We start from the raw sequence: 17,779 nt of genomic DNA, 5'->3' as shown, positions 1-17,779 counted from the left end.
GCCATACTGAAGCCATCTCTTTTTCTCTGCTTTACTTTGGGGCTAAATAAGCAAAGGGGAAAGGGAAATTGTACCCCAGTTTATGCAAAGCATTGCCTCAATCCTGAGAACTGTGAAATCCTTTCTCCAAAAGAATGTAAAACTTTGGGCCACCACTGGGGTCATGGGCCTAACAGGTGTCTGGGTTTCAGTAACTTGCGAACACTTCCCTCCTGTAAATTGAGCGAGGAGGGCAGAGTCCCAGACAGAAGAGAGGGGCTCCTGGGGTGAGGCTCCCTGGAGGGACGGGGCTTTGTGGTCAAGGACATGGATCCAGGGTGGCTTCTCAGTGTCTTCAAGCCCCACAGGCAGTGATGACACACAATTTAATAAGAGGCAGAAGAGAGAAAATGAGTAGAATGAATAAAATGTTTGTTTTTCCAAGCCTTTATTTTTTAAAAAATAAGTTTTACTTATTTAAGTAGTCCCTACACCCAGTGTGGGGCTCAAACTCACTACCCTGAGATCAAGAGTCACGTGCTCTTCGATTGAGCAGGTCAGGCATCCCCCAAGACTGTACTTTTTATATAAAACTTACTTTTAAATTTCAGGTTTTCGGGGGAGGAAGGGACAAGGATAGGGTATTGAAGTGTGATATATACAGATCAGCTTGAAACCTAAATTTATGCAATACTTTACATTTCTTCCTTCACATAAGAAGAGAATGAGGTCATTGCTGACTTCGCTACCCTTTCCTGTTCCTGGGAATATCATCTGTCAGCCATGCTAACGAGTAGTAGAAAGAAAGCGAAATGAGAGCCAGAAAAGCAAAGGACACAGAGGGGACAGAGGTTGTGACATGGCTTTTGGATTTGTTGAAACTGACTACAAATTTTTTTTTTGACAAGATGAGACACTAATGTTTGACAAGACTTTGGATGTCCAGGGCTCTTATGTTATACCAAGAATGTCATCATAGCTAAAGACCAGTTTCAGTGTACAGAAGTTTGTCATTGAATTTCATTCACAATTTGTAGTCATAAAAATGAGAAAGCTGTCCGTGCCAGTGTCGGCAGCCAGCGTCCGACAGCTGTGTGTGGCTGGCCGGGCCCTGCCTCCTTACCCCCTGCCCCCGGTCCACACAGGCAGGGCTCTCTCCCCCCGGGCATGCATGGCCAGGCAGGTCTGGGACACAATGGACTGGGCTCCCCCACTGCTGTGGAGAAGCTTGGGCCGGAGTCCACTCCAGGGTGAGGGGAACTGTCATGGTGGCGGGGCCTGACGTAAAGTGATTGTGATGTAAACCTCCAGAAGAAAACCAGTCATTTTTGTACGGACCTAGAGATTGACAGGATGGAACTTTTGAAACATGTTCTAATTCAAAACATGCTTGTCTTTGACTTTCTACAGCTTGAAAACGGAGCCTTACCATCGCTAGTCAACGGGTCTACTTTCCCTTTGGCATCCGCTCTTCCAGGACCACCAAAAATAACTTTGGCTGGGTAAGGATTTAAAGCAATCAGTTGTCACTTACTTTAATAGAAGAGTTTAAGAGGCTTTTGGGTACTTTGGTGGTTTTATTCTAAGTTATAAAACCAGCTTTACCTGTAGACCTTTGCGACCTCTAAAAACTATATTTTGCATTAAGCAGTGGCACCAACCATGTGGCTGCGTGTCTGGTTTGTTGCTGGAAAGGCTCCCATGTTGTCCGCTGTCCCGTGTCGGTGTTTCAGGGGCCCGCTGCCATCCAGACCTCTGTCTTGGTCTCACATCAGTTTAAATTGAGATGCTGTTTTTCCGCGGTCAGCCACATAAGTAACAGTGTGGCAGGCACTCAACATTGACGGTGGTCTTAGTGGGCCTTTATGGGCCGCCTCCGCCTGCTGCCGCGCCCCTGCTGGGTCAGCCCGCGCTCAGAGACAGGTGCTGAGGCTCATGGTCTCTGTGGGGAGGTGGGCTGCACTTAGCTGGGGCCTTGTCTTGCCATTTGAAAGTCACGTCTATAATTGTAACTAATTAAACTAACCAAGTCTGTTGGAACTCCTCGTTGAGTTAACATTCATGTGCTAACAGTGGATGGGACAGCCCTTTCCGCTCACGGAGCCCTTGAGTTGGTTATGGAGATCAGTCCTTTCCTGCCTCCATGAGTTTGGGGCACACAGTCTACTGTGGTCACATCCCCATCAGGTCAAGCAGTTTGTGAAACGTCCACTGTGGCTCTGGTGCCCTCCGGGCCCCTGCATGCTGGTTTGGCATTGGTGAATGGGAGGAGGGCTGTCTGGGGGCAGCGTGAAAGGCCAAGCGAACCGCTTGGCAGAGCTCGAGGCCTTCCCCTCTGCGTTGCCACTGGAGCGTGTCGGTGGCTCGCGTGGTTCGCGGCTGGGTGGTTTTAGCAGTCCGTCTTTTGGTGGTTGTCGCCGGTGCCTGGGCAGATGGTGACTCTCAGTTCATTTAACAGGATCGAGCTGTGTGAAGCCATTCTCCTTGCTTCGCTGTCTCAGGGGTGGATCAGGGAGGGTGTGCGGTCGCTGCTATTGTACTCAGTCCTATCATCATGGCTCTTCGCACTTCTGGACAAAACAGAAGCCACATAGGCGACTTCTAGGTCCTGCTGGCACCCCCCCGTCTTTGGTTACACTGCATGACCTACGATGTTACCATCCCAAAGACACTCCCTTTATCTTTCTTGTAATCTGGGAGTGGCTGGCCAACGGTATGGCATTACTACGTGCTTTAGCGCGTCTGGAGTGTCCAAGGGGACTTGGCACTTCTAACACTATTTCGAGTGTGTGCTCTCGGAGTCGCAGTGCGGTCTGAGGAGTCTCTATGACACGGCTGGTCCACGTTCTCACGGGAGCAGGAGGGAGCTTCTGTGGCAGTGTGTCCCTCCACCTTGTCCCCAGGCGCTACTCAGTTTCCTCAGTCACATATTTTTCTTTATTTTGACGTAATTATTGCAGGTCGTAAAATACTTTTCTCTTATAAATGGTGTGCCAGGAACAACGTGAGCTTTGTGTTTGCGTTTTTTTTTTTTTCTGCAAAGAATGACTTGATTTGATGTCACTCCACTGAAGCAGCCCTGATGATTTTTATCTCAACATCCCCAGTACTGATGGTAATCTGGAATCTCTACCGGTCTGTGACCTGTGTAAGGGAGCACGTAGAGAACCATTCGCTGTTGCTTCATCCTGGATGAGTTCCCAGCTGCAACCAATTTGCTCTCCTTACCTCTTCAGATGCTTTTCATTAGCTTTCTTTTTGACTTCCAGACGATAACAAGGTCAGATTAAGTCCGAAGACATCAGAAAGGAAGCTCTGTCGGCCCAACATGGCTCAGACATTTCTAAGCTAGCGTGTGGCATAGACACAGGTCGGCTGGAGCCTCCTGGCCAGCAGTCCTTTGGGGGGTGTTCACCCCATCGTCGTTCTTCAAAGTTGGGTGGTGAACCGGCTAACTTATTAACTAGCTTATCATATTAATGAAAGTGCCCTTCTAGTAAAAATTCATGTCCTGTCACTCTGTAAGGTTTCCATCATCTTGTCATCAGTCAGGTGTTAATGTGAATTCTCATACATTGTTGATCCTATTACTTTGGTAACATAATGAACGTTATAATAAAGAACATTCAAGAGTCTGCTTCTCTGAAAAATTTTTTCATAAAGATGAGGTCCTGTCTCGTGTAGTGCAGTTTATTTCTCATGCTTTTCTGAGGTGGAATTGTGCAGATCTCTCCTGACACCTTAATTTTCAGATTGGCATGAGAGGGTGGACAGGTGTCCTCAGAGCCATGGAATTTTCCCCGGTTTAGTTCCCGTCCCTTTCCGCCCCTCGTGCACTGTGCTCACCCCTGCAGCACCTTCGCTTATGCCGCTTCCTCAGCTGAAACCCCCTTGTGGTGGATGGCAAGTCTCACAGCCCTAACAGGTGGTGTCGAGTTCTAGCTCCTTCGAAAGCAGTTTAACTTCTTCCAGCTATATTAAACTACCATCTCTGAATTTTATATCATTGACAATCAGTGTCAAATAATTTGATAGCTTATTATACAATATCTTCTGTCTTCCAATTTTTCAATCATATATATATATATATATATATCTCATGTTCCAAATTATTTGCTGGATTCCTCCTGGACAGGCACTATAAGTTTTTACACACATATTTTTTGGTTTTCCCCTGAAGCTCTTATCACAGTCCTCATCACTTGATGCTCTCTCAGGAAATGCCTATTGGTACCTTCCTGATACAGGACATTTACTGAACTACACTCTGTCCTTCCACAATCATGGCAGGTGACCCCTGGAATGTCCCCATGTATCCCCACCCCATTTTTTAAAGGGAAGAATTTTGGTTCCACTGGACAGTTAATGCCAGGCCACCCTGTGCCCCATTGTAAGGAGAGGTCTGAGAGGCAGAGGGCAAGAGCAGTGAAGGAGGTGTCCACGCACCCTCTGAACAGCCTATGTCTGCTCCAGGGCACGTGGGCCAGGGGGCCATGTAGCCAGATCTGTCACCTCGGGGCGCCTGTGGGAACAGAAAGCTAGGTACAAACGGGAAAAGTAAACTAGATGAACCATAAATTAATATAGCATTCAGTGACATCGTTTGGGGCATTAACTTAAAAATGGGAGAATCTCCAGAAGCAAGAGTTAGCAGCTCGTCCATGAGTTGGGTACCGTGTGTGTGTGTGTGTGTGTGTGTGTGTGTGTGTGTGTGTGTGTGTTGCGGGTGGGGGGGATGTCGCTAAACAGAAGCCTAGACAGGCTGGGGTGGAGGCTGCTGAGGCAAGCATGCCCACGCAGGAGGAAAGCACGCCAGGACGCAGAGAATGATGGGCTGAGCTAGGACTCGGGATGATCCCTGTCCGGACCCCAGGTAGCTGTGTATGTGAGTGCGCAGAGTACCGGCAAAGGGGCTCGCCTAGCACACTGTCTCCAGGGCATTTGTATCAATTACAACCATGGCACAAATGGCACGGAGTGCTTCCGCGCTCTGTGTGGCGACAGGAGACTGTTGGCAAATGTTACCTGTGTGCCAAGTACCCCTGCAGTCTCTGTAGGCAGCCCCAGACCAAGCAGTGTCCCTGCGACCTAGCAGAGCCCTGTCACCGTCTCGGCCTTTGTGCACCTGCCCTGCTTTTCACCGTAGCATAGTAAACGTCCCACAGAACTAGGAATCAGAGTCCCCTCGGTGAGTAGTAGTGGAAAGCAGCGCTTGGGAACTCTCCCCGATTTTTAGCCCACAGCTGCCCCTCGTGTGTAGCTTCCAGGACTCGTTTGTCCTTCTCCGATGCCCCTCACGCTGGCTCCTGAGCAAATTCCCGGGAGCAGTGAGGGGGGAGGTCTCCACTGGAAACTTGCTTTGCCATGGCTGGTAGCTCTGCAGCGTGGACAGCCCTAACACTCCGGAACAATATAAAATGAGGATTTGCCTTTTAAATTATACTATCTGATAGTGTTCAGATTTGGGAAAATTCAAAAAAGTTTATTAAAGGAGCTATTTGGTGTGAGGGTCCTCACGCAACAGGGGTTTAAATAGATCAAGGGAAGAACATCCAGAGGGCTTCTTGGGGAGGGGGCAGCAATCGGGTCCTGCTCTGCACCCACTGTGGGATCTGGGGGCACGCAGGCTGGGATTGGCCAGGCTCATTCCATTGTATTGTAACACGCACACTGCTTCCATTTCGTGATCAGGCACCGATAAATAATACCTGTAACTACCTGGTGCTGAGATTTTCAGTATTTGTTCAGAAACACCAGATGCTTAGCTAATTCTCCTTTTAAAGAGTAACGATCTGAATATTTTCTTTTTTAATCTTTATAGAGTAACTCTTAGTTCATGGGACACAAAGTCTAAAAAGCCATGTAACTGTACCAAATCCCAGTGTCTGAAATTGTAAGTAATCACAAATCCTTCATTATTAAATAGAAATAAGGTTGTTTAGAAGTCAGTAAGTGGCGCAGAGTCCGGACAAGCGTCGGCGGCTAGCAGTGCGCCAGCCAGAGAAGCGACACGCCGTGCCCTCTGCACAAGCCTGGTCCGGGGCTCTGGGGTTCTCTTGACCGACTTAGTGAAGGGCCCCACCTGCACCACACGTGGTGTGGCTTCCTTGGGTTTTGGTTTGCATCTCTGCCCCCCGACGGGTGCTAACCGCGGCACCCTGCGACATTCCTACATCCTAGTTCTTACAAGTTTGGTGGACTGGTTCACTCAATAGTGAATTTTCACAGAAAAAATTCTCCTCCAGGGATGCCAGCTCGCAGGAGGCTCGGTCAGGGGGTGGTGCGGCAGGCCATGCAGCAGAGCCGTGGGCGGGGGGCACAGTGTGGCTGACACAGGAGGTGGCCCCCGCCTCCCCTCCCGCCCTGTCGCACGTGGACGTTATTCGTGTCATCTGCCCGGCTCTCACTTTGCCCAGTGTCTGCCCTGAAGGTCTGCCCAGCTTTAAAGTGACACCTTGGAGGGGGCACACATCCTCGTCCTGATGGCTAACACTGTCTCCACGTGGTTTTTCCATTTCAGAGCTCCTGCTGAAGTCACTGAGAGCTCCACTGATGGGACAGTGACTTGGGGGTGCACACGTGGGTACAAATCCAGAAGTCTGAGAAACTTGGCTCACTGAAAAGACAAATTCATTTTTTAAAAAGCAATGCTGAAATCTAGGGTTGACTATGTGAAAACATTTGAGCTATCACTGGTTTAGTCTGTGAATGCAAGCCATCCGCCTCTCTGAACGCTGGACACGCCGTGAGACCACTAAGCGGCTCTGGGTGAGGAGGAAGGAGAACAGAGAGGAAAGCCTGGACCGGGTGACCCTGTCAAGCCAGAGTGGCCCGCCCAGATGGAGACGTCCAATGCGGTGGAGGACAAGGTGGTGGCGTGTAGAGTGGACAGAGCCAGGAGGGAAGCAGGGTTCTGTCCAATGGGGCTGCCAAGCTGCAGTCTTGTTTGGGGACCGGGGAGACCAAATGACCCATGAAGCCTAGAGCGAGTTGTAGACGATCACTGGGGTTGGAGGGAGGTAACCCCTGAGGACTCGGAAGTAAGGTGGGGCTCCAAGAAAGGTTTAACTTATTGACGACCCCACGATGGAAGGCCAAAGAAATCGCTTCCTGCCTAGAAGCAGCTTTCCGGATTAATGGGCGACTGACGCACTAAAGAAAGAATTTGCCGTCCTGGGTGGGCTCGGTCAGCATTGGAACAAAAGAAAAGGAGGTTCAGAGCGTGTCCCCTGCTGTCCAGAGAAAGGAGGCACTGTCTCTGAGGGACATGGGCACCACCTTCTCAGGAAAAGTGTCGTGTGCTGTGTGCGAGAGGCTTACCGCCCTCACATCATACTTGGGGACCCTGCACCTCCAACTCCATGCTCAGGACGTCCCCGTCTGGCCGGTAATCCAGCTTCCTCAGTAGCTCCGCACTGGGAAGCCAGGGGCCTTGAGCGGTGTGGGCACTGGAAGGGGTGTGATTTCCACCAGAATTCACACGTGGCATTTGGTCAGTCTGTCACGGTTTGTTGGCATCAGTCAATCCCCGCGAAACCAATGATCTCTGGAAAGACCGTTTCCAGAAAGGCTAAGGAGTGGGTAAATTCACCCACTCCGTGCAGAGCCAGCCACGAGGTCTCTTGGGGGCAGACTGTGCCGGGGGCACCACGGCCGTCCCTGCGCGCGTGCCCAGGTGCTCGTGCTGGGGAGCTTGGGCGGGGGCAGGTGTCGGGAGTGGACTCACCATCGTCGGCTCCGTGAACACGTGCCATGATCACGGGGAAGAGCCTTCAGTTGTCTTTACTCTTTTTCTCCCCACAACTAAGTTGTGTTCTTAAAGCGATAGAACGTAGTTTTTGTCCTGCTTTATTGGGAGTATCTAGAGGATAAAGGTCAAGAGGGATTACTATTGATTGGCCATTAATGAAGAGAGAAACACCTTATTGTATTTTTTGAAAATGGCACTGATTCACGCACACAGGTAAAAAAATCAATGACTATAGCCAGATTGCAACGGAAAGTCAGTGCCTTGCCCCACCTCTTCCCATTCTCCGGATTCCTCCCCCAGAGCGACTGTTCTATTGACTTCTGTTTTTAGGCTTTCAGTGGTGGGAGGGGGGGAATTATCTACCGCCTTGTCTGTGCGGTAGAGTTGGTTCTCACTCTGCACCCGTGTCCCTCCCTTGCTCCTCCAGACAGAGCTGGAGCCACTCTTGCTAGTTCCTCTCCCAGTTACTCTTGAAACTTTAGATAATGGACTTCAACCTTTTTTTGTGGTTTCATTAGCCAGCAAAGGTTGGGAATTATTTTTAAATGATAAAATTAGTCTGCGTAAGTAAAACAGAATTGATGTAAACTTAATAAAAAGGTAGATAAGTGTTTTGTTCTTCTATTGAAAATTTATTATTTAAAAAGTTTTTAAGATTTTTCAAGTTGTTCCCTTCTGTCTTTCCACTGCTGCTACATAGGACTTTCTTAATATTTTTATACATTTTAAACATTGATTTGCTTCATAATTAGTTTCTCAAAGCATTGATTGTGAAAGCCTCTTTTGTAACAGGATTTTTTTATATAGGCCGTGACATAGGGTGTGGCATCCCAGACGTCGGGGCAGTGACTTCGCAGCGTGAAGGGGAGTGCGCTCAGGGACTGGAGAGAGGTCTCCGCCCGGGTCATGTGCACACTCGGAGAGGAGGAACCCGCTTTACGGGTGTGAACGCTTTCCAGGACTGTTTTAATTTGTTCTGAAATCTGTCAGTCAACAAATCCATACAAAGTTTTTTAAGTATCCATTCCAGTTCAGTTTTTGCTAAGACACTGGGTGGGACTTGTTGGGAGCAGTTATGTCATCCAGTTGTTTTCCCCCTAATCAAATGTAAATCAAGACTTTAATCATAGATTGGGCAATCTCTAATATTGATTTCTCAAATGGCCTTCTGTCTCTGACTAGATAGGTTAAGTAATTTTCATGAATTAACCAGAACCCTGCAGCTGGAAGATCAGAGCTGGGTGATCATTTTGTAAGGTCTCTTGTTTCTTACTTGTACTTTAGATTCCTTCTTTTATGTTTAAAACTATTAAATACTTAGGGGCGCCTGGGTGGCACAGCGGTTAAGCGTCTGCCTTCGGCTCAGGGCGTGATCCCGCCGTTATGGGATCGAGCCCCACATCAGGCTCCTCTGCTATGAGCCTGCTTCTTCCTCTCCCACTCCCCCTGTTTGTGTTCCCTCTCTCGCTGGCTGTCTCTATCTCTGTCAAATAAATAAATAAAATCTTTAAAAAAAACTATTAAATACTTAATTCATATTCAATAGCTCCTAATTCTAATATTTAAAGTCTTTGCTTGTCTGATTCTGGTGTTTTCATCTCTTGATTTTACGCTCATTATGGTTTGTTACCGCATGTATTTTGTGAATTTTTAAAAATCGTTAATTATAATCGCTGGGACTTTGTATATGGGAATTCTGAGGTTGATCGGAGGGTGCATTCCTGCAGAGAAAGTTCATGTTTGCTTCTGCTTGGCCTTGGTGGCACTTCCAATCTGGACAACTTAAAAGTTCTCCTAAGGTATTTTTTTAGGACATACAGTATGAATTCAGATCTCAAACCCAAAGGAGTCCCCTCCTCCAAAGCCAGTGCCCAGACAGACGCATTTTCTTGCCTTTCCTTCTGCAGGACGTGTTTTCCTAGGGGGCTCGTTCACTGGGTATAAACCTTCCACTGTTCAGCCTCATGCGTAGCTCCTGGAGCTGACCCCCCGCCTGGGTGTGCCCTCGGCGTTGGGTTGATACACGTAAAGCTCTCAGAGCGATGGCCGGCATATTCTACGTGCTGCCACCTCTGTGGCTGTCGCTGCCCCGCCTCCTCCGTCCAGCGCGAAAACCAAAGCCTTTGGTTGTTGGGATGAGCAGATGCCCCAAGATGGCTGCAGGCTTCAGCTTTACCTTACTCCTCTGAATTTTGGTTTCTCTTTTATTTTTTGGCCTCCCAGGAGTGTCCTTAAATATTTTACAGACTCAGATATGCATCTAAAAAGGTTTTAAATACTTAGTACCAATGATTTAAAGTGTTTTAAAGAATTTGTCAGGATGGTCAATGAATTAAAAATAAGTTCAGAATACATGTCATCATAGGTCTTTTCAAACACATCAAGACTCTAAAAATTCTAGGGTACAGTGTGCCTGTGTTCACCTTCTTGTGAAGTCACATTGTGGGATTACCCGGAAGTATTGAACCGTTGCTGGCTTGCTGGCACTGAAACAACGTCTGCCTCGAGGACGGCACATTTAACAGAGTGGTGCTCCTTCGGTGTGTTTCACGGACAAGCGGGGCCACCAAACCTCATGTGGTGGCTGTGGCTGTGGTTTCCGTGGCAACAGTAGGAGTAGACAATGGAAGGGGACAGTACACGTCCATAGAACAAGAACACGTAGACTGCGTACAGTGGCGGTAACAAATCATGGACTTTGAGTGTACTGCCAGAGATCACCATCCACATTGATTCATCAGCCAGCCAGACTTTCTGCCATCGGAGACTTGGAACCCTGAGGTCTGTCACCACCAAATCTGTCGAGTCAGGGAGCCGGAGACCACAGAGGACAGTGCTTTGCGAGCTCTCTTGCTCCTGCCAACTCGAATAGAGCAGTTTGGTCCTTTTCGGAGAGGAAAGCAATTTTGCAGAGGGGAAAGTCCACATAAGTGGTAAGAAAGGGAGTGGGAGTTCACGTGGGGACCAAGGTATATGTCCTGACACAACACATGGTTTTCAACCCAGACAGCACTCTAACCCGGAGAAAAAGGCACAGAGAGTTGTAATTTTCATGAAGATGAGGACCGTGCAGAAGATCTGGTGTCTACTGGGCACTCGGGACACGTGGATCACAGTGAGCAGTGACTTCTGGTGGACAGAAGTTTTCAATTTAATGCGGTCAAAATTGTCCCTTGTCTTTATTATTACTGCCTTCTTGTTCAAGAAATCCAGCCATATCCCAAGTCCAAAATCATTGTGCTGTTAGAGTTTATTCTAAAGTTTTAAAGTTTGCTTTTCTCCTTTGCGTACTTAATGCACCTGGAATTGATTTTTATGAATAGTGTTAGGTAGGTAATTTCATTTTTCTTTTCTGTATGTACAACTAATTGTCTGGCACCATTTATTGTAAAACATGACTATAATCCCAGTGATGTGCTGTCAGGGTTTAATGTCTGTGTGTGGGTCTGGTTCTGGGTTCTCGATCCTGCTCCGTGCGCAGATCCCACTTCTCAGTTGCAGTGATTCGTCTGTGGACTTCCTTCACTATTGTATTCAAACAAGTTGTCTGCAAATAAGGACCATTGATGTCTTTCCCCATCTTTATCCTCTTTTCCTTCTTCTTGCCTGATCGTGTCAGTGAGGGCCTTTATCATGTTGGGCACTAAGTAGTTTGTTCCTGGTTTTCCTAGTAATGCTTCTAGCATTCTCTTGCCCTGCCCTAGATAAGATACTTGCTTTTGGTTTTTGAGCGGTACTCTGTGCTCAGACGTGGCACGAAGACTGTGAACTACAGTCGTTCCAGGGCTCGTGGGGCGGCGTCAGCATTAGTGGGTCAGCTGCCCCGTCAGCTGCTCTGCCATCCTCGGGGGAGCGCTTCCCCAGCTCCCCACCTTCACCTTCATTCCAGCCACTGAGGAAGAGGAAAGAGGGTGCAGGCACACTTCCCACCTTTTGCAGCATAACCAGAAATTGCCCAAATCACTTCCACTCACGCTCCACTGGCCAGAACCTCGTTCTGTGCTCAGACCAAGCTCAGTGGGAAGCGGGGAAATGTTGTCCTGAGTGGAGCCACCTGAGTGCTCAGCTGAAATTGCCGCTGCTCTAGAATCAGGGGAGGGTGGCTGCTGCCCAAGGGCTGCTTCTCCACAGCATGCCTGGGTCCGGCTAAGGAGGCTTCCTTCCATTTCCTTCTATTCCTACACAGTCATTCTGTTTTATTCTTATTATAAATGAGTGGTGAATTTTGTTTTATTATGTTATGTTAGACACCATACAGTACATCGTTAGTTTTTGGTGTCGTGTTCCACGATTCATCGTTTGTGTAGAACACTCAGGGCTCCATGCAACACGTGCCCTCCTTACTACCCATCACGGGCTAACCCAGCCCCCCACCCCGAGTGGTGAATTTTGTCGAAGTCTTTTTCCTGCAGTTATGGAAATGATCGCTGTTTTCTTCTTTTAATCTTATAATATGATCTATTACAAGAAATTTTCTAATGTTAACCCACCCTTGTACGCTAGGGATTAAACCCAAATTGATCATGATGTACCGATTTTGCCTTGTTATAAACACTGCAAGGTCTGGTTCTGGTTCTCTAATACTCTGCCTAGGGCTTTGCGTCTTTTCTGGAGTGGGGTAGATCTGCGATTTCCCTTTCTCACATGTCTAAAGTGCGGTTGTGGTATCCAAACCAGTGTTCTTTATTGCCTAGTACAACGCGCTCTCAGGCTTCCCTCCCCCTCCCCAGCCTCCTCTGTGAAGCCTCTGAGAAAGTGCGGGTAGGGTGGCCCTTTTTATTCTTTGAAGAGTGGTCACCCTCTGCCTGCAAAACCATCGGGGCGGTGTCTTTGTGGGCTGGAGTAGGAGAGGGGACGGGGACCTGGTCATTTTCTGTCATTGCTGTCGCTTTTTCTAAATGTTTATTTNCCATCGGGGCGGTGTCTTTGTGGGCTGGAGTAGGAGAGGGGACGGGGACCTGGTCATTTTCTGTCATTGCTGTCGCTTTTTCTAAATGTTTATTTATTCTGGAGTCTGTGTTGATATTTTGCGTTTTTCTTGAAAATCGTTGAATTTTCTAAGTTTTTAAATCTACATGTATATTCCTATTTATATGTTCTGACGTTGTTTTAAAAATTGTCTCTGCATCTGTAGCTACAGCCTTGTACATTTTCTAAGTTTCTGCTGTTGTTTCCTGTCCCTTTTCTTGTTCTCGATCTTTCCCATGGGAAGTTTGTCTATTTTGTCCGTCTTTTCAGGCCATCGGCTTTGCGTGTTCTGGATTTCTGGTTCCTGTCTCAGAGGCGCATTAAGATTTGTTCTTTCCCCTGCACACCTGTTTTATCTTACTCTCTTGTTTTGCTAGCTTTTTGTGCTAAATGCTTATTTATTTTCTATCCTTTTTACTTTTTAGGAAATGCCTTTAAAGCTTTAGATTAGCCCCCTGAACTGCTTTAATGCACCTACAAGAGTTGGTAGGAGGCGCTCTTGCTGTCACTCACTCACAATATTTTTAAATTGCCATTGTAATGTTCTCTTCACCCATGAGCTGTTCACACTTCACAGTGTCCAGATATGTTGTAGACATATGTTTAAAACTACATTTTAGTTGTTAATTTTTTACTTTGATTACACTGTGTTTAGATAATGTGGTCTACACGGTATCAATGCTGTGAATTTAATGAAGACTTCCTTTATGACTGAATGTTCGATTGATTTTTAAAATACATTAACTGAAGCGTATATTGTCTGTGTGTTGGGTGTATTGACCATGTCTTAGGTCAGGTGTGTTAGCTTTGTTGCTTAAATATGCTAAATGCTCGTTAGATGTTACGTGATTCATCTGTTCNTTAGTTGTTAATTTTTTACTTTGATTACACTGTGTTTAGATAATGTGGTCTACACGGTATCAATGCTGTGAATTTAATGAAGACTTCCTTTATGACTGAATGTTCGATTGATTTTTAAAATACATTAACTGAAGCGTATATTGTCTGTGTGTTGGGTGTATTGACCATGTCTTAGGTCAGGTGTGTTAGCTTTGTTGCTTAAATATGCTAAATGCTCATTAGATGTTACGNTCATAGCGAAGGAGCCTGATGTGGGGCTCGATCCCGTAATGCCGGGATCACGCCCTGAGCCGAAGGCAGACGGGATCACGCCCTGAGCCGAAGGCAGACGCCCAACCGCTGTGCCACCCAGGCGCCCCCNGCTAAATGCTCATTAGATGTTACGTGATTCATCTGTTCTTGATAAAAGTATGTTAAAACCTCCACTGGTTGCGAGTTGCCTACTTTTCCCTCTAATTCCATTTTGGTTGATATGTACTGAGTCTGTAGTAAAGGGCGTACACATCCACGGTTGTTGTGTCTTTTTGGTGAACGCTTCCATCTACTGTTAACTATACCGTGTATCCTGTTGCTTTTTGCCTTAAGTCCTTCGCCGCTGACGCTCCTGGCGCCCCCATGTCTTCTGTTGGCGTTAGCGGGCACGCTCCCTCTCATCCCTTTCTGCGCACACGTTCCGTGCGGTGCTTTTGTTTTACGTGTGTCCTCTGTAATCTGACTATAGCTGGATTTTTAAAAAAGCAAATCTAATAATCCACATCTTTCATCCATTTGCATTTTTTGTCATTATTGATAAATGTGGGCTTTTTTGTACCGCCTTATTTTTTTGAGGTTTTAAAAATTTTTTAAGTTCTTTTTTTTTTCTAGTCACATGGCAGCATTCTATACATACTTTGTACACCTTGGTTTTTTCTTTTTGTGGTAAAATAGAACAAAAAAGTTACCTTCGTAACCGTTTTTAAATGTACAGTTCACTGGATTAATTGCATCCACCAGGCTGTGCAACCATCACCACCATCCATTTCCAGGACTTTTTCATCATCCCAGATAGAAACTCTGTACCCAGTAAGTAACTATTAGCCGCTCTCCCCAGCCCCTGGCAACCTCTGTTCTACTTTCTGTCTCTGAATTTGCCTACTTTAGGGACCTGATGTAAGTAAAACCATACAACATTTGTCCTTTTGTGTCTGGCGTCTTTCACCCAGCATCCGTGGTTTATCTGTGCCATAGCATGTGTCAAAATTTCATTCCTTTTTAAGGCTGAATAACACGCCGTTGCACATATAGACCACATTTTGTTTAGCCCTTCATCTGGCAATGGGCATATGGGTTGTGTCCACCTTTTGGCAACTGTGACTAATGCCGCTCTGAACATTGCTGTACAAGCATGTGTTTGAGCCCTGCTTTCAATTCTTTTGGGTAGATATGCCCAGAAGTGTGATTGCTGGATCATATAGTAAGTCTGCGTTTTAACTTTTTGAGGAACTGCCATACCGTTTTCCACAGTGGCTACACCATTTGACATTCTCACCAGGAATGCACACTACCACTTTATTTTGTGTTTTCTGATTATATTTTCTTTGCTTCTTTTTGCCTGATATATGTTTTAGGAAATTAGCACTGACAGCAAAGTGGACGAAGCTGAAAGTGAGACTTGTTAGGAGGCTATCACAAGAGTATAGAAGAGATGAGAAAGAGCTGAACTAAGGCAGGGATGGGAGCAGTTAAGAACAACACAGAGACTAAGAGTTATTTCAGACATAACATTTACCCATTCATTCCACAAATACTTGTGAATGCCTGTGATTTCAGAAATGAGAAGGACTGAGATGAACAAGATAGTCATGGTCCCTGCCTTCTTGGCACTCACAGTCTAAGGGGGAGATGGACATGAATAAATAATGGTATATATAAAGGTCAGAGTGGAAATGTGGAAAATGTGGCAAAGGAGTGGTAGTGGGTGTGTGTGGGGGGAGAAGTTGACCAAGTGTGAAAGCCAGCGAGGGCTTCCCTAAGGAGAGGTGTTTGGATGAGGAGAGCTAATCAGGTGGAGGCAGATTCGAAAGTGGGTAGCTAAGAATGTTCTAGACAAAGGAAACAGGGGCGCCTGGGTGGCTCAGTCATTAAGCGTCTGCCTTCGGCTCAGGGCGTGATCCCGGCGTTCTGGGATCGAGCCCCACATCAGGCTCTTCTGCGATGAGCCTGCTTCTTCCTCTCCCACTCCCCCTGCTTGTGTTCCCTCTCTCACTGGCTGTCTCTGTCAAATAAATAAATAAATAAATCTTAAAAAAAAGAGATAATATTAGACAGAGGAAACAGCACATGAAAAGGCCCTGTGGCAAGAGAGGGAAGGTCAGGGTTCTAGGAACAGAAAGGAGGCCAGTGCCACTGGTGTAAAATATAAATATATATATATAATATATAAAATAATCTAAATGTTCAGCGTGAAGAGATTTACCCACTGAAGCATGTTGCTGCTGTGGAAGGGGACACCAGCCGTCACTGAAGTGGTGTACGAATCTGTGTACGTGGGAAGCACTCGTGATGCTGATAAGTAATAGAAACATATTGAAACAATGTTTGGAATATGATTTTGCTTTTGTTTGTATATAATGTGTAATCAAACGACAGGTTTATTTCAGTATGTATAGTTTTAGGGAAAATTCGGAAATGTGTTCACCAAATGATCATTTCTAGGGAGTGGAACTCTGAGTGATTGTAATTTTTTTCTTTTTGCTTCTTTATATCTGAAACTTTTCTTCAACAAATGTGATTTACTTGTATAAAGACAAAATTAAAAAAAAAAAGACATTTCTGAGCCAGCATTAGTAGACTTGATAACACCTCGGGCATGGGGAAAGAGAAAGGAAACTGTCAGAAGGGACCTGGGATTATGTTAGTGGTGGATGCACCACGGGCGCAGAGAGGGAGCACGGCTTGAGCAGAGAGGAGTGGGAGGAGATCACAAGTGAAGGCTGGACGCACTGAGTTGGGGGTAGAACTGTCTGACAGGAAGTTGGAAATGTGGTTCCGGAACATAAGAGTGTCACAGCTGCTGAGACAACCGTGCAGTGAAGACGGCCTTGCTTCCCCAGTAAGGAAGTTGTTGATTGCCTCTGAGAGCCCGTGGGGCAGAGAAGGCCGGAGTGCAGTAGGATAAACGGTGAGTGGGTGACGAGGAGGGGAAAGCAGCAGGTGTAGATAACCCTTTCACGATGTCGGTGGAAGAAGAAAATGAGCACTGAAGGGTAGGAGACAGACAGGTTTGGTGACAGAGATTTAAAATTCTTCGACATAAATTTTAAAAAAGCAGAGGGGCAAGTATGTAGAACAAGGGAAGAAATGTGCCTGGGCGGGGCGTCGGGGAGAGAGCATGGTTTGGGTATAAAATTCTAGATGGTTGGTTTTCCTCTCAGAGCTTTGAAGGTATTGTTTTTACTATTTCCCATTATTTCTAACAAAAAGTAAGCTGTCAGTCTAGATAACCTGTCTTTTCTCTCTGGGGCTTTTAAGATTTTCCTTCTGTCTTTCCTTTTCTTTGTATTTACCTTTTTGGGGTTTCATTAAGTTTCTGAAGTCAGAGGATGTACGCTTTCAACAGTTCTGGAACACTCACAGGTATCCTCATTCCATAGCCTCTTCCCTTTTCTCCCTTCTGTCCCGTAATGCTGATCCGCCGTATGCTGGCCCCTCTAACTACGCACCGTTCCTCTTACTCTCTTCTCTGGGTTTTTAATCTGTCTTTCTGTGATGCGCCTTGATCCAATTTATCTTTCAGTTTATCCTTTCTCACTTTTAATTCAGTTATTCTTATCCAGATAATACACACATAGAGTTTATTTTTATCTTTTTTATTTTTTAAAAATATTTTATTTATTTGTCAGAGAGAGAGAGTGCACAAGCAGGGGGAGCGGCAGGCAGAGGGAGAAGCAGGCTCCCCACTGAGCAGGGAGCCCAATGTGGGGGTTGATCCCAGGACCCCGGGATTGTGACCTGAGCTGAAGGCAGACGTTTAACCGACTGAGCCCCCCAGGCGTCCCTATTTTTATATTTTTTAAAGATTTTATTTTGAAGTAATCTCACACGCGGCTCAGACTCACAATCCCAGAGTCAGGAGTCACAGGCTCCACCAACTGAGCCAGCCGGGTGCCTCGACACACACAGATTTATTTATTTATCTGGAGCAAAAACCTGGTTTTATTAAAGCACAGAGACAGGACCCGT

At 46.4% G+C, this 17,779-nt stretch overlaps 1 protein-coding gene across 2 annotated transcripts in view; it reads left to right on the top strand.

The window, feature by feature from the left end:
- TESMIN (testis expressed metallothionein like protein) overlaps positions 1 to 17,779 on the top strand; it is a 43,162-nt gene that overhangs the window by 13,049 nt on the left and 12,334 nt on the right. For both annotated transcript variants that reach the window (XM_002929292.4, XM_034645607.1), the window contains one exon: positions 1,390 to 1,481. In XM_002929292.4, coding sequence (XP_002929338.1) covers positions 1,390 to 1,481 — 92 coding nt within the window. The remainder of the gene's footprint in view (positions 1 to 1,389; positions 1,482 to 17,779) is intronic.

This window comes from Ailuropoda melanoleuca, chromosome 16, assembly GCF_002007445.2.
Source record: "Ailuropoda melanoleuca isolate Jingjing chromosome 16, ASM200744v2, whole genome shotgun sequence".
In the NCBI taxonomy this organism is placed as follows: Eukaryota; Metazoa; Chordata; class Mammalia; order Carnivora; family Ursidae; genus Ailuropoda; species Ailuropoda melanoleuca.
This window is presented reverse-complemented; position numbering and strand designations above follow the sequence as displayed.